A 20,243-nucleotide genomic window follows, 5' to 3' on the forward strand; every position below is an offset into this window, starting at 1 on the left:
CCTGTCCCCCGTGACCCCCCGGTGACCCCGCACTGTCCCCCAAGGGGGCGTGGCCTCCTCCCTTCTCACCCAATCAGCGCCCGGGACCCCCGGGGTGGGCGTGGCCTCCGCAGCGCTGGGCGTGGCCTCTCCTGACACGGGGGCGCGGCCGCCGTTCCGCAGCGGGGTGGGCGGTGACCAATCAGCGCCGCGCGTGGGCGGGGCCGTGACCGGCGCCGCCCAATCGGAACCCGCGCTGCGGCGCGGCGGCCAATCAGGCGCCGGGGGGGCGCGGCCTCGGCGGCGGCGGCGATGGCGGAACGCGGCGCCCCCCGCGCCCCCCCCGGGCCCGGAGCCCCCCCGGGGGCCCCCCCCGGGCCCCCCCGCGCCCCCCCCCGGCCCCGGGGCCCCCCCGGGCCCCCCCCCCGGGCCGGTGCACATGAACCTGTTCGCCACATGGGAGGTGGATCGGAGCTCGCCCAGCTGCGTGCCCAGGTGAGGGGCGCGGGGACCCCCGGGACACCCCCAGGGAACCCCCCGGGATCCCCCCCAGACACCCCCGGGACACCCCCAGACACCCCCGGGACACCCCCCCGGACACCCCCGGGACCCTCCAATCCTCAAGACCACCCGGGGACCCCCCCAGAAACTCCCCAGGGACCCCCCCCCAATCCCCGGGACCCCCCCAGGACCCCCCAGTCCTTGGAACCTTCCAGGACCCCCCAGTCTCCCCCCAGGACCCCCCAATTCCCGGGACCCCCCCAGGAACCCCCAGATCCATTTTGGGGCTGGGGGTGTCCCAGGAGGGTCCCGGGGCTGTCAGATTTTGGGGCTGGGGGTTTCCTTGGTGGCTCCCAGCCCTTGGGCTTTGGGGCCCGTTTATTTGGGGAGGGGTCTCTGTATTTTGGGGGGGGTCTCTGTGTATTTTTGGGGGGGTCTCTCTGTATTTTTGGGGGGGTCTCTGTGCCGATTTTCCCCCCTGGCCCCCCCAGGCTGTTCAGCCTCACCCTGCGGCGCCTGGCGCTGCTCCGGGAGGTGCCCAAGGACCGCGGCTCCGTGGTGATCGCTGTCAAACTGCAGGTGGGGGGGTCCTGGGGGGATTTGGGGGCTGCTGGGGAGGTTTGGGGGTCCTGGGAGGGTCCTGAGGGGGTCTTGGGGGGTCCCAGAAGGCTCTTGAGGAGGTTTGGGGGGTCCTGGAGCGTTCTAAGGGGGTCTGGGTGGGGGTCTAGAGGGGTTTGAGGGGGTCCTGGGGGGATTCTGGGGGGGTTTGAGGGGTCTGGGGGAGTTTTGGAGGGGTCTGGGGGGTTCCTGGATGGGTCTGAGAGGGTCCTGGGGGGGTCTGGGGAGGTTTGGGGGGGTCCTGGGGGGGTCGGGATAGTCCTGGAGGGGCCCCCAAGGACCCTTGTGGGGGCCTGGGGGTATCCGTGGTGTGTGGAGGGGGGTGCAAAGTCCCTTATTTTGGGGGGTTCTCATCGAGTTCCGTGTTTTGGGGGGGTCCCGTGGGGGTCCTGCCCCCTCCCCCAGGGCTCCAAGCGGATCCTGCGCTCCAATGAGATCCCACTGCCCCCCGGGGGCCCCCCCCGAGACCGAGCTGCAGCTCACCTTCTCCCTGCAGGTACGGGGGAGCCCCTCACCTGGGGACCACCCCCCCCGGGGGCAGCGACACCCCCAGAGCGCCCCAAAACTGGCCCCAGAATCAGCCCCAAAACCACCCCAAAACTGCCCCCAAAACTGCCCCCAAAACCGCCCCAAAACTGCCCCCAAAACCAACCCCAGAGCCCCCTAAAACCGGCCCCAGAACCGCCCCCCAAACCTCCCCCAAAACCGGCCCCAAAACTGCCCCCAAAACCTCCCCAAAACCGGCCCCAAAACTGCCCCAAAACCGGCCCCAAACTGCCCCCAAACCTCCCCCAAAACCGGCCCCAAAACTGCCCCCAAAACCTCCCCAAAACCGGCCCCAAAACTGCCCCAAAACCGGCCCCAAAACCGCCCCCAAAACCTCCCCAAATCCGGCCCCAAAACCGCCCCCAAAACCGCCCCAAAACCGCCCCCAAAACCTCCCCAAAACCGCCCCAAAACCGGCCCCCAAACCGGCCCAAAACCGCCCCAAAACCGCCCCCAAAACCGCCCCAAGACCGCCCCAAAACCGCCCCCAAAACCGCCCCCAATGCTGCCCCCAATGCTGCCCCCCCTTCCTGCACCTGCCCCAGTGATGCTTTTTTCCCTCTTTTTTTCCTCTTTTTTTCCGCTTTTTTTCCCCTTTTCTTCCCCAAAACTCCCCCCCCATGGGGTCATTGACCCTCCCAATCTGTCCTTGACCCCCATCGGTGTCACTGACCCCGCCCCCAAGAATCAGTGACCCCCCCGTGTCCATGACCCCCCCAAAGGATCAGTGACCCCCCCCCCAAACCCCCTCCCCAGCCTTGTCCCAGGTGATGCTGCAGCCCCCAAATCCCCTTTTCCCCCCCAAATCTCGCCCCCCCCGCGGTTCCCTCGCCCCCCCCCGGGATCAATGACCCCCCCCCCCAGGGATCAGTGACCCCCCCCAGGGATCAATGACCCCCCCCCCCAGGATCAATGACCCCCCCGGGATCAATGACCCCCCCCAGGGATCAATGACCCCCCCCCCCAGGGATCAATGACCCCCCCAAAGGATCAATGACCCCCCCCCCCCCAGGGATCAGTCACACACCCCCCCCCCCCCCTAGGGATCAGTGACACCCCCCGGGATCAATGACCCCCCCAGGGATCAATGACCCCCCCAAGGGATCAGTGACCCCCCCGTGATCAATGACCCCCCCGGGGATCAGTGACCCCCCCCCAGGGATCAATGACCCCCCCCATGGATCAGTGACCCCCCCCCCGGGGATCAGTGACCCCCCGTGCCCCCCCCGCAGTACGGGCATTTCCTCAAGCGCGACACCAACCGGCTGCAGGTGATGCTGCAGCGCCGCAAGCGCTCCAAGCACCGCCCGTTCCTGGGCTGGAAAACGCTCGCGGTGGGGCTGATCAACCTGGCCGAGGTGGGGGGCACGGGGAGGGGGCCGGGGGGGGGGCCTGAGGGGGTTTGGGGGGTCTTGAGTGAGTTTGGGGGTGTCCTGAGGGAGTTTGGGGGGTCCTGAGGGGGTCCCGGGGGGTTTGGAAGGGGTTTTGGGGGCCTGAGGAGGGTTTGGGGGAGGCTGGAGGGGATTTTGGGGAATTTGGGGGGGGCTCAGGGGGCTTGGAGAGTCCTGGGGGTGTTTTAGGGGGGGGGTCTCAGGGGGCTGGGGGGGTCCTTGGGGGCATTTGGGGGAGTCCTGGAAGGGTTTTGGGGAGTCCTGAGGGGTTCTTGGGGACTTTGGGGGGGTCTCAGGGGCTGGGGAGGGTTTCGGGAGGGTCCTGAGGGTGTTTGGGGGTGTCCCGGGCGGTTTAGTGGGGTCCTGGAAGGGTTTGGGGGGGTCCTGAAGGGGTCCTGGGGGTGTTTTGGGGGGGGTCTCAGGGGGCTGGGGGGGTTTGGGGGAGGTTTGAGAGATTCTTGGGAGGGTCCTGGGGGTGTCCTGGGGGATTTGGGGCGCTTGGGGGGGGCTCAGGGGGCTGGGGAGTTCCTGGAGGGGTTTTGAGGGGGTCCTGGGGGGTTTGGGGGGGTCACAGAGCCCCAGGAGAGGCTGAGGGGGATTTGAGTGTGGGGGAGAGAGGGGTGGGGGCATTGGGGGAGGTTTGGGGGGGCCCTGGGTGGGTTTGGGTGCCCCATGGAGGGGTCTGGGTGCCCCAGGGGGGGGGTCTCAAGGTGCCCCCTCCCCAATTTCTGTGTCCCCCCTCCCCAGGTGCTGCAGCTGCCCAGCGAGGCCGGGCCCCCCCAGGCCCTGGTGCTGCACCGGGCGCTCACGGAGCCGCTGCCGGTGGCCGAGGTCGGGGTGGTCGCGCTCTCGAGCCAGCCCGTGGAGCCCGAGGGGAAAAGCAAAGGAGCGGGTGGGGAACCGGGAACCGGGAATGGGGACCGGGAACCGGGAATGGGAACGGGGAAACCGGGAATGGGGACCAGGAACCGGGAATGGGGACCGGGAACTGGGAATGGGAACCGGGGACACCGGGAATGGGGAACGGGAACCGGGAATGGGGAACGGGGACACTGGGAATGGGGACCGGGAATGGGGACCGGGAAACCGGGAATGGGGAACCGGGGACACCGGGAATGGGAACCGGGGGGGCACCGAGAACCAGAGGGAGAACGGGGAGGGGAACGGGGGAACGGGAGGGGAAAAGCAAAGGAGCGGGTGGGGAATGGGGACACCGGGAATGGGGAACGGGGAAACCGGGAATGGGGACCGGGAACACCAGGAATGGGGAACCGGGGGGGCACCGGGAACGGGGACCGGGAACCGGGAATGGGGAACGGGGAAAGCGGGAATGGGGACCGGGAACTGGGAATGGGGACCGGGAACTGGGAATGGGGAACGGGGAAACCGGGAATGGGGACCGGGGGGGCACCGGGAACCGGGGGGAGAACGGGGAGGGGAACGGAGAACGGGGAACGGGAGGGGAAAGCCAAGGGAGCGGGTGGGGAACGGGAAGGAGGCACCGGGCACCGGGAGGGGGCACAGGGAGAACGGGGGGAACGGAAAACGGGGGCGTGGGGGCACCGGGTGGGGAACGGGGAACGGGAATGGGGAATGGGGAATGGGGAATGGGAATGGGAATGGGAACGGGAATGGGAATGGGAATGGGGAATGGGAACGGGAACGGGAACGGGAATGGGAATGGGGAATGGGAATGGGGAATGGGAATGGGGAACGGGAATGGGGAATGGGAACGGGAACTGGGAACGGGAACGGGGATTTGGGGTTTATGGGAACGAGGGGGGCACGGGGGGTACCGGGGTCTGGGGGAGCAGAATTGGGTCTGGGGGAGGTTTTCGGGTGCTGGAGGAGTGCCCAGAGGGGCTGGGAAGGGCACAGGGCATTGGGGAGGGGTCCCCAGTGGGTGCTGGGGGGCACTGGGGGGTCCTGGGTGCCTCCCGCACCCATGGGTGCCCCCCTCATTCACCCCCCCAACTTTTCCCTTTTCTTTCCCTTTTTTCTGTGTTTTTTCCCCCTTTTTTTCTGGCCCCTCCCGGTTCCCCCCCCCCCCCCATTTTTTTGCGCCCCCTCCCCATTTTCCCACCCCATTTTTGGGGTCCCCCCCCTGTCCCCAGACCGCTCCCCCCCCCTGGACCAGGACTCGGAGGAGGATGAGGAGAGTTTCTCCTCGGAGCCCGAGGGCAGTGATGATGCTCTGCCGGGCCAGGTGCGACCCCTCCCCACATTCCCAACCCCCCCCCTTCCCCCCCACCCCAATTCCAGCCCCCCCTGACCCCCCCCGCCCCCCCAGGACCTGTTCGATGAGGAGGAGGAGCTGCCCAAGGGGAAGAAGCCGAGGAGGAAGGGCCCGGGGGGCGCCAGGGTGAGGGGGGGGCACGGGGGGGGGGGGGGGGGGGGAGGGACCCGAGGGTGGGGGAGGGGTCCCAGAGGATTTGGGGGTACCTGGGGGGGGGGTGGAGGATGGGGGAGGGGCTTTTGGGGGGGTCCCAGTGGGGATTGGGGGGTCCCGAGGGGATCCCGGGGGGTTTTCGGGGGTCCTGAGAGGGTTTTGGGGGGGGTTTCAGGAGGGTTTGGGGGTCTCGTGGATTTTGGGGGTGTTTTGGGGGTTCTGGGGGTTCTGGGGGTGTTTTGGGGGTTCTGTCCCCTGCCCCCCCAGCACCCCAACATCAAACAGAAATTTGTGGCGCTGCTGAAACGGTTCCGAGTGTCTGAGGAGGTACCGGGGACAGGGGGGGACACAGGGACAGGGGGACACAGGGACCCAGGGGTGGCCCTGGCGGTGACGGGGGGGTGTTGGTGTCACCAGGGAGGTGACAGGGGTGTCCCCAAGGGGTGACAGTGACACTGGGGTGTCCCCAGGGTGGCTTTGGCCTCGATCGTGTGTCCCTGGGGAGGTGACAATGGGTGACAAGGGTGTCCCCTGGCTGTCCCCAGGGTGGCTTTGGCCTGGAGCACAGGTCCCTGGGGAGGTGTCAGGATGTCCCCAAGGGGTGACAGTGACACTGGGGTGTCCCCAGGGTGGCTTTGGCCTGGAGCACGTGTCCCCGGCCGTGGCTGAGGACCTGGACGCTCTCTACGATTCCCTGGAGATTTTCAACCCCAGCGACAGCGGAGCCGACCTGACGACACCGACAGCGTCCTGAGCACCCAAAACCCAGGCTCAGGTATGGGGCACCCCAAAACCACCCTGAGCACCCCAAAAACCCACCCTGAGCACCCCAAAACCCAGGCTCAGGTATGGGGCACCCCAAACCCACCCTGAGCACCCCAAAAACCCACCCTGAGCACCCCCAAACCCAGGCTCAGGTATGGGGCACCCCAAACCCACCCTGAGCACCCCAAAAACCACCCTGAGCACCCCCAAACCCAGGCTCAGGTATGGGGCACCCCAAACCCACCCTGAGCACCCCCAAACCCAGGCTCAGGTATGGGGCACCACAAAACCACCCTGAGCACCCAAAAACCCACCCTGAGCATCCCAAACCCACACCTGAGCACCCCAAAACCACCCTGAGCACCTCAAAACCCAGGCTCAGGTATGGGGCACCCCAAAACCCACCCTGAGCACCCCAAAAACCCACCCTGAGCACCCCAAATCCACCCTGAGCACCCCCAAACCACCCTGAGCACCAAAAACCACCCTGAGCATCCCAAACCCACCTGAGCATCCCAAAACCACCCTGAGCACCTCAAAACCCAGGCTCAGGTATGGGGCACCCCAAAACCCCACTGAGCACCCCAAAAACCCACCCTGAGCACCCCAAAACCACCCTGAGCACCCCAAAACCCAGGCTCAGGTATGGGGCACCCCAAAAACCCACCCTGAGAACCCCCAAAATCCCCCTGAGCACTCCAAAAACCCACCCTGAGAACCCCCAAAAATCCCCTGAGCACCCCAAAAACCCACCCTGAGAACCCCCAAAATCCCCCTGAGCACCCCCAAACCACGGCTGAGCTCAGGGGGACCCCAAAACCCCCCGGGCTCCTCCCCCAGGTGACGGCGCCACCTCCCTTGGGTGTCCCCAGTGTCCCCAGTGTCCCAGTGCCCCCCAGTTTCCCGTGTCTCTGGGTACCGGTGGCACTGGTGCCGCGCTGTGTCCCGGTGCTCCCTGTCCATCCTGCCCTGTGTCCCCACCCTGTCCCTGTGTCCCCTCTGTCCCCCCCTGTCCCCGTGTCCCCCCCCAGGCCGTTCTTCGAGGGTCTCTCCCAGTCGAGCTCCCAGACCGAGATGGGCACCGAGAGCCCAGCCCCGGTCAGTGCCAGACTGGGAGGGACTGGGATAAACTGGGAGGGAATTGGGGGGGACTGGGAGGGATTGGGGGAGATTGGGAGGGACTGGGAGGGACTGGGAGGGACTGGGAGGGACTGGGAGTTCTGGGAGGGGTCACTGGGAGTTTTGGGAGGGGTCACTGGGAGCACTGGGAGGGGTCACTGGGGGGGTCACTGGGGTTTTTTGGGGGGGGGGGGTCCCAGACATTTTTGGGGTCTCTCCCCCCCCCCCAGGCAGAGCCGGGGCCCCGCAGCGGCCGCAGAGCCCCCGAGGAGGGGCTGGACCCCGAGGGGCTGGTGAGACCCCCACCCCAAAACCCCCAAAATCCTAAAAAACCTCCCCAAATTCCCCAAAATGCCTCCCAAAACTGCCCCCAAATCTGCTCCTAAAATCCCCCAAAAACTACCCCAAAAATCCCCCAAAACTGCCCCGAAAATGCCCAAAAACTGCCCTAGAGTTCCCAAAATCCTCCAAAACTGCCCCCAAAACTGGTCCCAAAACCGCCCAAAACTGCCCCAAAAACGCCCAAATGAACCCCCACAAAATCCCCCACAAATTCCCCAAAACCACCCCCAAGCTGCCCCTAAAACCCCCCAAAACTGCCCCCAGAACTTGTCCCAAAATCCCCCAAAACTGCCCCAAACCCTCCCAAAAATGAACCCTCCAAAATCCCCCCTAAATCCCCCAAAAACAAACCCCGAATACCACAAAACCCCACCCCAAACCCCCAAAATCTCCACCCCCACCCCAAAATCCCCCCAAACTCCCCCCACCCCAAAAGAGCCCCAAATTTTGGGGTTCCCCATCTCGATTTTGGGGTTTTTCCCCCCCAAAAACCCCCAAACATTCATGCTCCCACCCCGGTTTTTGGGGTTCCGCCCCATTTTTGGGGTTCCCCCCCGGTTTTTGGGGTGCCCCCAGCCCCTCTTTGCCCCCCCAGGACCCCCGGGGGGACCCCGAGCCCCCGGCAGAGCCCGGGGGGGGCCCCGAAAAGCTGAAGACGCCCCTGAAGGGGAGCAAGGGGGAGGCGGCGTCACCCTGGTGAGAGACCCCCCAAAATGGGGACCCCAAAATGGGGACCCCAAAATCAGGGTCCTAAAGGGGGATTTGGGGTTCTAGAGTGGGATTTGGGGTCCCTGGGGGGTTATTTGGGATCTCAGGGTTTTTTTGGGGTCCCGGTTGGGGTTTGGGGGCCCAGGGGGTTATTTTGGGGTAACGGCCGGGAATTTTGGGGTCCCCGAGGGGAATTTGGTGTTTCTGGGATGGATTTTGGGATTCCCGAGGATATTTTGGGGTCCTCGGGTGTGTTGGGAGTCCCGGGGGTTATTCTGGGGTCCCGGGTTTATTTTGGGGTCCCCGTTAGGGGTTTTGGGGTCCCGGGTGGGTTTTGGGGTGCAGCGCTGTCCCCACAGGCCGGATGGGGGGGTTATTTTGGTGTCCCGGGTGGGGTTTGGGGTCCCGGGTGGGTTTTGGGGTCCCGGATGGGTTTTGGGGTGCAGCGCTGTCCCCGCTGTCCCCCCAGGCCGGATTTGGGGGCCCCCCCGGGCCGGGGGCGCAGGGGAACCCCCCTGAGGGAGCGGGGGCTGCCCCGGGGGGGCCCCGGCGAGAGGAGCCCGAGGGAGAGAAACCCCCCGAGGGACCCCCCCCCACACAGGTGACACAGGATGGGGACAATGGGGACAGGGGGGGACATTGGGACAATGGGGACGGGGGACACTGAGGCCATTGGGGGGACGGTGGGGACAGTGGGGACAATGGGGACAGAGGGACAATGGGGACAGCAGGGGACAATGGGGACAGGAGGACATTGGGGAGACAGTGAGGATAGGGGACACTGGGGACATTGTGGGGACTGTGTGGTGACAATGGGGATGAGTGGGACGATGGGGACATTGGGGGGACAATGGGGGGACAGTGAGGACAGGGGACAGGGGGGACATTGGAGGGACAGTGCGTGACAATGGTGCCAATGGGAATGGGGACAGTGGGGACACCATGGGGACACCGGGCAGGTTTTGACAAGGGGGACACAGGGGGATGGGGACATGGGGACACTGGGATGTCATGGGAGGGGGGGGGGTGGGTGGCACTGGGGACATGGGGACACTGGGGGTGGGGACATCGAGGTGACCCCATTTGCTGGGGGGGGGGGCAGGGAGGGGACAGCAGAGCTCTGAGCCCACCCTGGGCTCCCATATTCTGCTCCCCACATTGGGGCTTTGGGGGTCCCCTCACTGTGGGGGTGTCCCCAGCTCCCCCCCATCGGGGTTTGGGGTCCCCTCACTGTGGGGGTGTCCCCAGCTCCCCACATTGGGGCTTTGGGGTCCCCTCACTGTGGGGGTGTCCCCAGCTCCCCCCCTGCTCCCCCCATCGGGGTTTGGGGTCCCCTCACTGTGGGGGTGTCCCCCCCCAGGGCCCCCGGCGCGCGCTCTGGGAGCAGCTGGGGGCAGCGCTGGGCCCGGAGCCGGGGCTGCCCGAGAGCATCGTCCTGGTCAGCACCGGGGAGTGGCAGGGACAGGTACGGGGGGGGACCCCGAAATATGGGGGGGGAGCACGCTGAAATATGGGGGGGGATACCCTGAAATATGGTGGGGGGTAACCCTGAAATATGGGGGGGGTAACCCTGAAATACGGGGGGGGAGCACGCTGAAATGGGAGGAAGGGGGGGGGTCACCCCAGAGACCTCAAAATGGAGAGGGGGGGGGGGGGGGAGACCCCAAATTGGGGGGGGTGGCCCTAAATGGGGATGGGGATGGGGGGAGCCAGGGGTGGGGGTGCCCCGAAATGGGGGAATGGAGGGGGGGGGGCAGTTTTGGGGGGCCGGGCTCCCCTCGGGGGGGGTCGGGGAGGGGTCTCTGACCCCGGGCCCCCCCCTGCCCCCCCCAGTGGGTGTCGGAGCTGCTCCAGGCCCAGGGGGTGCCCGTGGTGGCCACGCTGGGGGGGGCGGAGCTGCAGGCGGCGCTCGGGGCCATCCTGACCCGGATCCAGCGGCTGTGAGTGACCCCCCCCCAACAGAGACCCCCCCCAAATATGGGGGACACCCCCACAGAGACCCCCCCCAAAATATGGGGGACACCCCCCGAGACCCCCCCAAATATGGGGGACACCCCCAGAGACCCCCCCCCAAATATGGGGGACACCCCCAGAATATGGGACACCCCCACAGAGACCCCCCCCAAATATGGGGGACACCCCCACAGAGACCACCCAAAATATGGGGGACACCCCCAGAGACCCCCCCTTAAATATGGGGAACACCCTCAGAGACCCCCCCAAATATGGGGGACACCCCCCAAGAGCCCCCCCCCAAATTTGGGACCCCTGCCCCCAAAATCTGGGAACCTCCCCTCCAAAATCTGGGATCCCCCCCCCAGTCCTGAAATCCCCCATGGATCCTTCTGGAACCTCCCCTTCCCTGCCCCCCCCCCCCAATGTCTGGGGACCCCCAAACCCAGGGACCCCACCCCAAATCTGAGATCCCCCCCCAAAAATGTCCCAGGACCCCCTCCCAAAATTGGAACCCCCCCTTCACCTGTCCCCCTCACCTGTCCCTGTCCCCACAGGTGCCACCTGTCCCCTCACCTGGCCCCTCACCTGTCCCTGTCCCCCCACAGGTGCCACCTGTCCCCTCACCTGTCCCCTCACCTGTCCCTGTCCCCCCACAGGTGTCACCTGTCCCCTCACCTGTCCCTGTCCCCACAGGTGCCACCTGTCGCCGCTGCCCCCCCGGGTGCTGAAGGTGGCGGCCGTGGGCGGGGCCGGGTACCACGGGAGCCTCCTGAGGGCCTTCGTGCGGCACCTGGGCACACCTGGGGCACACCTGGGCCCCCGCGGGCCCGACTGGCTCGGCCTCCTGCGCTTCCTCATCGTGCCCCTGGGTACCTGGGCACAGCTGGGCACAGCTGGGGGGCATGGGGGGCACACCTGGGCACACCTGGGCCCCTGCTCAGCCTCCTGCGCTTCCTCATCGTGCCCCTGGGTACCTGGGCACACACCTGGGGGGGTGGGGGGGCACACCTGGGCACAGCTGGGCACAGCTGGGGGCCATGGGGGGCACACCTGGGCACAGCTGGGGGGTGGGGGGCACACCTGGGCACAATCCGGGGGTATGAGAGGCACCTGAGGGGCATGGGGGACACACCTGGGGACATTGGGGCACATCAAGGGGGTGCGTGTGCGTACCTGGGGGTACCTGGGGCACACCTGGGTGCTCTCTGTGCCCACCTGTGCCCACCTGGGTGCTCTCTGTGCCCACCTGTGGCTGTCCCCGTGTCCCCAGGTCCCCCACCCCGTGGCGCAGCACCTGGGCACCCTCGATGGCCGCTACGGCTCCGCCTTCTGGACCCGCCCTGGCGGGAGCTGTTCACCCGCAGCGAGGCCCCGCCCAGCGGTACAGGGACACTGGGGACACCTGGGGACACCTGGGGACACACCTGGGGACACCTGGGAGTACCTGGGGACACCTGGGGGAACCTGGGCACACCTGGGGCACCTGGGGACAGCTGGGAACACCTGGGGCACCTGGGGCACCTGAGGACAGCTGGGGACACCTGGGGACACACCTGGGGGCACCCGGGGACACACCTGGGCACATCTGGGGACACCTGGGGACACACCTGGGGACAGCTGGGAACACCTGGGGACACACCTGGGGACACCTGGGACACCTGGGGGAACCTGGGGACACCTGGGGGCAGCTGGGGACACCTGGGCACCTGGGGACAGCTGGGGGCAGCTGGGGACACCTGGGGACACCTGGGGACACCTGGGGACACCTGGGGGGTGTGTGTGTGTGTGTGTGTCACCTCCTGTCCCCCTGTGTCACCTCCAGGGACACCCCAATGTGTCCCGGGGGGGGTCCCAAGGTTATGGGGGGTCCCCGTGGTGTCCCTGGGGGTGTCCCCGGGGGTGTCCCCGGGCTGTCCCCAAGCTGTCCCCCCGTGTCCCCTCGTGTCCCCAGAGCCGTTCAGCGTCGCCGGGCGCATCCTGTCCTTCGTGGCAGGGGCGGGGGTGACGCTGCCACTGCCCGTGGCCGAGGCCATGCTGACCTGCAGTGACAAATTGTGAGTGACACTGGGGACATCGGGGACACTGAGGGCATTGGGGGGACACAGGGACAGTGGGAGGGTTGGGGATAGCAGGGATTGGGGACATCATTGGGGGTCTGGGGCCATCAGGGACATTGGGGGGACATTGAGGACATCAGGGGATTGGGGACATCATTGGGGGACATTGGGGACGTTCTGGGGTTGGGGACATTGGGGGACATGGCGGATTTGGGTGGGGACATGGGAGAGGTTGGCGGGAAAAGTGGGAGGACACAATTGGGGGACATTGGGGACACGGAGGGGACACGGAGGGGACACAGGTGGCAGGCAGGGGGTGGCACCTGGGCACCGGCTCCCCGTGATGTCCCCAACTGTCCCCAACTGTCCCCAGCCCCGACGAGGACTCGTGCCAGAAGTTCGTGCCCTTCGTGGGGGGGTGAGAGCAGGAAGGGGACAACGAGGGGACACCGGGAGGTGACATCAGGGAGGGACACGGGGAGGGGACACCCTGTCCTCAGGCCAGGGGTGGCACCTGGGTGACACTGGGCGGTGGGGGGGGGGGGGGGGGTCACAGTCCTTGGGGACAGGAGGTGACACCGGAGGGGGGGGGGGGGGGTCACACAGGGGGGGTGGCACTGGCGGGTGACACTGGGGCAGGGACGCAGCCCCTGGGCACACGGGGTGGCCCTGAGTGTCCCCAAGGTGTCCCCAAGGTGTCCCCCCCCCGCAGGTGGTGAAGGTGGGCCTGGCCGAGGATCCCCCCCCCCGCGCCGGGTGAGTGGCTCTGCCCCCCCCCTCTTTGTCCCCATTGTCCCCATCCCCGCCCCCCCCGCTGACGCTGCCCCCCCCCGCAGGTGACGGTGACACCGAGGGGCCCCCCCCAGGCCTCGCTGTCCCCTCCACGTCCCCCCCCGCGGGGGGAGGGGTCGGGGGGGGTCCCCGCGAGGCCGCGACCCCCCCCGCGTCCCCCTCCATGGCCGGGGGCACCCCCGGGTGAGACCCCGACCCCCGGAATGGGGGGGGGTGGATTTGGGGGGGGTCCTTGGGATTTTGGGGGGGTTCTGGGTTTTTGGGGGGCTCCTTGGGTGCTCTGGGTGCTTTGGGGAGGGGTCCCTCCGTTTTGGGGGGGGTCCCTGGGTTTTTTGGCAGGGGGGGGGTCCGTGGGTATTTGAGGGGGGGCTCTCTGGGTGTTATGGGGAGGGGGTCCCTGTGTTCTGGGGGTGTCTCCAATTCCCGGGGGGGTGTGGGGACGACCCTGTCCCCCTCTCTAATTTGGAGTCCCTGGATGTTTTGGGGGGGGTCCCTGTGTATTTTGGGGGGGGTCTCTGTCCCCCTCCCTAATTCATGGTGTCCCCCCCCCATCGCAGCCCCTCGGGGGAGGCTCTGGGCCTGCAGGTCGATTGGGGAGGGGTCTCTGTGTATTTTGGGGGGGGTCCCTGTGTATTTTGGGTATTTTGGGGGGGGGTCCCTGTGTATTTTGGGTATTTTGGGGGTGTCTCTGATTCCCGGGGGGGTCCCTGTGTATTTTTTTTGTATCCCCCCCCCATTGCAGCCCCTCGGGGGAGGCTCTGGGCCTGCAGGTCGATTATTGGGGAGGGGTCGCTGCCCCCCCCGAGCGGCGGCGGGGGGGGGAGGGGGAGCGGCGCGAGGGGGGGGGTCCCAAGAGCAGCCTCAGGGGCACCTTCCGCTCTCTGCTGGTGACGCGGCTGCCCCCCCCCGGGGACCCCCCCGGCAGCACCCTGGCCATGACCCTGGTCAGCCGCGAGAAGAACAAAAAGGGTGAGGGGGGAGAACCCAAATTTGGGGTTTGGGGTTTGGGAATTTGGGATTTTGGGGGGATTTGGGGCTGGATCCTGGTCAGCCGCGAGAAGAACAAAAAGGGTGAGGGGGACCCAAAATTGGGGATTGGGGACTTGGGAATTTGGGATTTTGGGGGGATTTGGGGCTGGATCCTGGTCAGCTGCGAGAAGAACAAAAAGGGTGAGAGGGGGGACCCCAAAATTGGGGTTTGGGGTTTGGGAATATGGGGGGATTTGGGGGGATTTGGGGCTGGAGCCTGGTCAGCCGCGAGAAGAACAAAAAGGGTGAGGGGGGGGACCCCAAAATTGGCATTTGGGGACTTGGGAATTTGGGGGGATTTCGGGCTGGATCCCAGTCAGCTGCGAGAAGAACAAAAAGGGTGAGGGGGAGAGGGAGAAATTGGGGATTTGGGAGATTTGGGATCTGGGATTTTGGGAATTCAGAGATTTGGGGGGTTTGGGAATTGGGGGGATTGGGATCCGGGAGGGGTACACAGGGCGGATTGGGGGGTTTGGGGGAATTTGGGGGAATTTGGACCGATTTTGGGTGGGTTTGGGGCTGCTTCTGAGCTGGTTTTGGGGTGAATTTGAGATGGATTTTGGGGTGGGTTTGGGCTGTTTTGGGAGTGGATTTGAGCTGGATTTTGGGGTGATTTTGGGGGTGATTTGGGGCTGGTTTGGGGCTGGTTCTGGGCTCTTTGGGTGGTGAACTTGAGCTGGATTTTAGGACAAATTTGGGCTGGGTTTGGGGTGGATTTTGGCCTATTTCAGGCCTGTTTTGGGCTGTTCTGGGGTATTCTGGAGCTGGTTTTGGGGTATTTTGTGTTGGTTTTGGGGCTGGTTTTTGTCTCGTTTTGGGGCTATTTTGGGGCAGTTTGGGGCCGTTTCTGAGCGCGTTTTTGGGGCGGATCCGGCCCCTTTTGGGACCCCCCCAGTGCCCGCCCTGTTCAAGCGGCCCCGCGAGCCCGACAAGAGCCGGGGGGTGGAGGGGATCACGCGGCTGATCTGCGCCCCCCGCCCCCCGCCCGCGCTGCTCAGCGGTGGGTGAGGGGCACCCATGGGTGAGGGGGGGAGGGGCACCCATGGGTGGGGGAGGGGAGGGGGAGGGGCACCCATGGGGCTGGGGGGGGGCGTGACCCCCTCATGGGAATCCCCCAAATTTGGTGACTGGGAGGGGGGGGAGGGGGGGGTGTCACCCATGGGTGGGGAAGGGCAGGGAGGGGCACCCAAGGGTGGGGGGCGACCCCCAGGTGGGAATCCCCAAAACTTGGGGGAGGGGTTTGGGGTGATTTTGGGGGTTCCGGGGGTGGTTTTTGGGTGGAGGGGGGGGAGGGGTCGGGGTCCCAGGGTGCCTGGCCGCCCCTCCCTCCCCCCCGCAGTGACCGTGGATGGCACCCAATGGGACGACATCAAATTCTTCCAGCTGGCGGCGCAGTGGCCGTCGCACGTCAAACACTTCCCGTGGGGCTCTTCGGGGGGGGGCAAAGCGCCCTGAGCCCCCCTTGGGACCCCCACACCCCCCCCGAACCCCCAGACCCGCGGGGGGAGGGGTCCCCATCGCTTCTGCAGCGTCCTTGTGCCGCCCCTCCCCCCCCCAAAAAAAGTGCCACCAACCCCCCCCCCCTCAAAGTGCCACCAACCCCCCCGAGTGCCACCAACACCCCCAAAGTGCATCAACCCCCCCAAAGTGTCGCCACCTCCCCCCAAAGTGTCACCAACCCCCCCTCAAAGTGCCACCAACCCCCCCAAAAGTGCCATCAACCCCCCCAAAGTGTCGCCACCTCCCCCCAAGTGCCACCAACCTCCCAAAGTGCCATCAACCCCCCCCCTCAAAGTGTCACCAACCCCCCCAAAGTGTCACCAACCACCCCCCCACCAAGTGCCATCACCCTCCCCAAAATGTCACCAACCCCAAAAAGTGCCCCCCCCCCCAAAGTGCCACCCCCCGAGTGCCACCAACCCCCAAAGTGTCGCCTCCCACACCCCTCCCTCCCCCAGTGCCAAATCCGGGTTTTTTTTGGGGGGGGGGTCTCAGCCCCTCCCCCACCCCGCACGCGCACAGCCCCGACCCCCCCCCCCCCCCGGCCCTTCCCCCACCCCCGGCACGGAGCCCCTCCCCCATCCCCGGGGCGCGGGGGGGGAGGGGTCGCGCGGGGGGGGCTCAATAAAGGCTCCGAGAGCCGCGAGCGCCCTGGAGACAGCGGGGACAGACACGGGGACAGGGGGGGACACGGGGGGGACACAGGGACAGACAGCGGGGACAGACACGGGGACAGACAGGGGGACACGGGGGGGACACGGGAGTTGGGGACAGTGGCAGTGCGGTGACAGAGGGGCTGGCACGGGGGTGACACGGGGGTGACAGAGGTGATGGGGTGGCACAGATGTGACAGGGGTGGCACACACGGGTTGGGGACACCTGGTGGCCTGGGGACAGCGGCAGCGCGGTGGCACAGGTGACAGAGGTGACACAGAGGTGACACAGGTCACAAGGGGTGACACAGAGGTGACACAGGGATGGCACAGGGGTTGGGGACAGTGCGGTGGCACAGGTGACACAGGTGACAGAGGCGGTGGCAGCAGTCGGGGACACGATGGCACATGAGGACAGGGACCGTGGTGGCATCGAGAGGGACACGGGGACATTGGGGGGGGGGGGTGGCACTGAGGGCTCTCGGTGTCACCTGGGCTGGGGACACCTGGGGCCCTCAGGGGGGGGCGGTCCCAGGTGCCACCCCCCAGCTCACCTGGGGTCACTCGGGGGTCACATGTGTCACACGGGTGTCACTCAGTGTCACACAAATGTCACATTCCGGTGTCACAGGTGTCACTCACACTTCACTCAGGTGTCACTCAGGTGTCATTTGGGTGTCACTTAAGTGTCCTTCAGCTGTCACTCAGGTGACACACAGGTGTCACATGGATGTCACTCGGATGTCACACAAATGTCACTCAGGGGTCAGGGGTCACACTCAGGTGTCACAGGTGGTGTCACGTGGCTGGCACCTACCTCGAGGCCCCGCCCCCTTCCCCACCCATTTGATGTTTCCACGCCCCCAAGCCCCTCCCCCATCCCAAACCCCTCCCATCCAATCCCACCCAAGCCCCGCCCCCAAACGCCCTAAACCCCGCCCCTAAACGCACCCAAAGCCCCTCCCGCACCTTAACATCCCAAGCCCCACCCCTCAAACCCCTCCCTAAGCCCCTCCCCACTTGAACCATCCCAAGCCCCGCCCCTTAACCCCCTCCCCAAGCCCCTCCCCATTCCCAAAGCCCCTCCCCTCCCCACAAGCCCCTCCCCCTCTGAATCCCCTCCCAAGCCCCGCCCCTCCCAAGCCCCGCCCCCGTTTAGCCCCGCCCCCTCCCGGGCCATGGCGCCCTCCGGTCGCTCCCGGTAGCGTTTTTCGGGTCCCCCCTCCCCCCCTTTTTTTTTTTGCCCCCCCCTCCCCCCATGGCCGAGGCCGGACCCCCCCGGGGCTGAGCCCCCCCCCCGCCCCTCCCCCACCCCCGGAGCCCCCCCCGCGCCCCTCCCCCACCCCCCCCCCCCCCATCATGGCGTTCACCTTCGCCGCCTTCTGCTACATGCTGACCCTCGTGCTCTGCGCCTCCCTCATCTTCTTCGTCATCTGGCACGTGAGTGGGGCCGGGGGGGCGAAAATTTGGGGGGGGGGGGTCCCAGGGGATTGTCCCCAAAACCCCCCGGGGGTTGTCACCAAAAACCCCCCAAAAATTGGCCCCAAAACCCCCGAAAAATTGGCCCCAAAATCTCCCCAAGGGGGGGGGGCTCCGGGATGGGGGTGGGAGGGGAATGGGGTGGAGGGGGGTCGATGTTTTGGGGAGGGGGTCGTAGTTTGGGGGGGGGGTCCCCGGGAATGTCCCCAAACCTCCCAAAAATTGTCCCCAAAATCCCCCGGGAGGGCTCTGGGCTGGGGGAGGGGATGGAGATTTTGGGGAGGGGGTCGCAATTTGAGGGGGGGTCCCAGGAATTGTCCCCAACCCCCCCTGGAGGGGGGAGGGGCAATGGAATTTGGGGGGGGGGGTCGGAAGTGGCAGCTGAACCCCCCCATTGGGGGGGGGAGGGGGGCAGCGATCCCCAAAATTTGGGGAGGGGGCGAATTTGAGGGGGGGGGGGGTCGCGAGGATTTTGGGGGGTGGGGAGGAGCGGGGGGGGGGCGTTGCCTGGCAACGCCGTGAGGGGGGGGGGAGGGGCGGCAGGGATGCTCTGGGGGGGAGGGGCGGCGTTGCCAGGCAACGGCGGGGGCGGGTTACCATGGCAACGATGGGGGGGGGAATGGAGGAATTTGGGGAGACCCCGGGGGGGTTTTGGGGGGGCTTCAGGGCCCCCCCCATCGCCGTTGCCAAGGCCGTTGCTAAGCGGCGGCGTTGCCATGGCAACAGATGCAGCGGCTCCGCTGGCGCCTTTTTTGGGGGGGGGTTTAGGGGGTCTGGGGGGATTTTTAGGGGGTCAAGGGGAGTCTGGAGAGATTTTGGGGGGTCTGGGGGGGTTTGGGCGCGGGTCCGGAGGGATTTTGGGAGGGGTCTGAGGGATTTTGAGGGGTTTGGGGGATTTTGGGGGTTCTGGGGGGTTTTGGGGGGGTCCGGGGGGGTTTTGGGGAGGTTTTGGGGGGCTCTGGGATTTGCCGCCCCTCCCCCATGCGGGGTTGGGCTTGGGGAGGGTCCTGGGGTGGTCTGGGGGGGATTTTGGGGTGTTCGGGTCCCTTCAGGCTCCCCCTTTTCCCTCCCCCACCTCGTCTGGGGGAGTTTGGGGGGGGGGTCTCAGGAGGTGTTTGGATTTTGGGGGTCCCCTCAGGAGGTGTTTGGATTTTGGGGGGTTTTGGGGGGGTCTCAGGAGGTGTTTGGATTTTGGGGGTCCCCTCAGGACCCCTCCCCACCCCAATTTCCCCTGCCCCCCCCAGATCATCGCCTTTGACGAGCTCCGCACGGACTTCAAGAACCCGATCGACCAAGGGAACCCCGCGCGGGCGGTGAGCGACCCCCGGGACCCCCGGGACCCCCAGGGACCCCCAGGGACCCCCGGGACCCCCAGGGACCCCCCCAAACCCCCCCCATTTCCCCTGGAACCCCCAGACCAACAGGACCCCCCTAAATCCCCCAAAACCCTCCCAGATCCCCCCAGAAACTTCCCAGAACCTTCCAGGACCCCCCCTCACAACCTGGGCCCCCACCCCGGGACCCCTGGGACCCCCCCAGACCCCCCCCAATTTCCCCTGGAGCCTCTGGACTTCCAGGACCCCCTTAAATGTCCCCAAAAGCTCCTGGGACCTTCCCAGACCCCCTCCCCAATTTGCCCTGGAACTCTCAGACCTCCCAAAATCCCAGAGCCCCCCAAAAACTTTCCCAGACCCCCCAGGACCCCCCCCCAGGACCCCCACCCCAAACTCTGGGGACCCCCCCACCCATAAAAGCCCCCCCGGACCCTCCCATTGGGCTCAGGACCCCCAGAATGGCCCCGGGGAGGGGTGGGGGAGGGGCGGTGGGGGTGGGGGGGGTTCTGGGTCGGGGGGAGGGGGAATCGAGGTCGGTTTCTATTTTTAGCCCCCCCAAATCCGGACGGGCCCGGCCCCTCCCCCCCGACCCCGTTCCTGCTCCCCCTCCCCCCCCAAAACTACTCGGGGGGGGGGGAGGGGCGGCCAGAGCCCCCCCAAACACAGGGAGGGGCCTTGGGGGGGGCTTGGGGGTCCCCAGAGCTTTGGGGACCCCTCCTGACCCCCCCCAATTTATTTCACCCCCCCCCAGCGCGAACGGTTAAAAACATCGAGAGGATTTGCTGCCTCCTGCGCAAGGTGGGGACCCCCAAAAATACTGAACCCCCAAAAATACTGAAACCCCCCCTAAAAAATACTGAGCACACTCCAAAAAATACTGAACTCCCCCCTAAAAATATTGAATACCCCGAAAAATATTGAACCCCCCCCAAATACTGAGCACGCCCCCCACAAGAAACTGAACCCCCCTAATTGAAACCCCCCCAAAAAGTGACCCCTCCCCAAAATAAACCCCCCCAAAAACTGACCCCCCCAAACTGAAAACCCCAAGATCTGAACTTGTCATTTCAAACCCCATTTAAAAA

At 66.4% G+C, this 20,243-nt stretch overlaps 1 protein-coding gene and 1 long non-coding RNA gene across 2 annotated transcripts; both read left to right on the forward strand.

The window, feature by feature from the left end:
• Nucleotides 1-40: 40 nt before the first annotated feature.
• LOC143693262 (phosphofurin acidic cluster sorting protein 1-like) lies at nucleotides 41-15,810 on the forward strand (the record flags this gene model as incomplete). The annotated part of the gene is given in 22 exon segments (XM_077173264.1): nucleotides 41-474; nucleotides 972-1,059; nucleotides 1,504-1,554; nucleotides 1,556-1,594; nucleotides 2,877-3,002; nucleotides 3,783-3,927; nucleotides 5,150-5,241; nucleotides 5,326-5,397; nucleotides 5,692-5,751; nucleotides 6,053-6,177; nucleotides 7,221-7,287; nucleotides 7,539-7,601; nucleotides 8,828-8,959; nucleotides 9,719-9,823; nucleotides 10,192-10,298; nucleotides 11,008-11,183; nucleotides 11,585-11,695; nucleotides 12,266-12,358; nucleotides 13,208-13,346; nucleotides 13,906-14,132; nucleotides 15,088-15,192; nucleotides 15,532-15,810. Coding segments are annotated over 22 exon segments (2,673 nt in total), but the record flags the coding sequence as incomplete, so codon positions are not given.
• Nucleotides 15,811-16,922: 1,112 nt separating this feature from the next.
• LOC143693265 (uncharacterized) lies at nucleotides 16,923-19,983 on the forward strand. Its single transcript, XR_013180769.1, has 4 exons — nucleotides 16,923-16,967; nucleotides 16,999-17,785; nucleotides 19,069-19,137; nucleotides 19,910-19,983. It is a non-coding gene; the product is annotated as an uncharacterized LOC143693265 (long non-coding RNA).
• The last annotated feature ends 260 nt before the right edge of the window (nucleotides 19,984-20,243 follow it).

Source organism: Agelaius phoeniceus, unplaced genomic scaffold, assembly GCF_051311805.1.
Source record: "Agelaius phoeniceus isolate bAgePho1 unplaced genomic scaffold, bAgePho1.hap1 Scaffold_493, whole genome shotgun sequence".
In the NCBI taxonomy this organism is placed as follows: Eukaryota; Metazoa; Chordata; class Aves; order Passeriformes; family Icteridae; genus Agelaius; species Agelaius phoeniceus.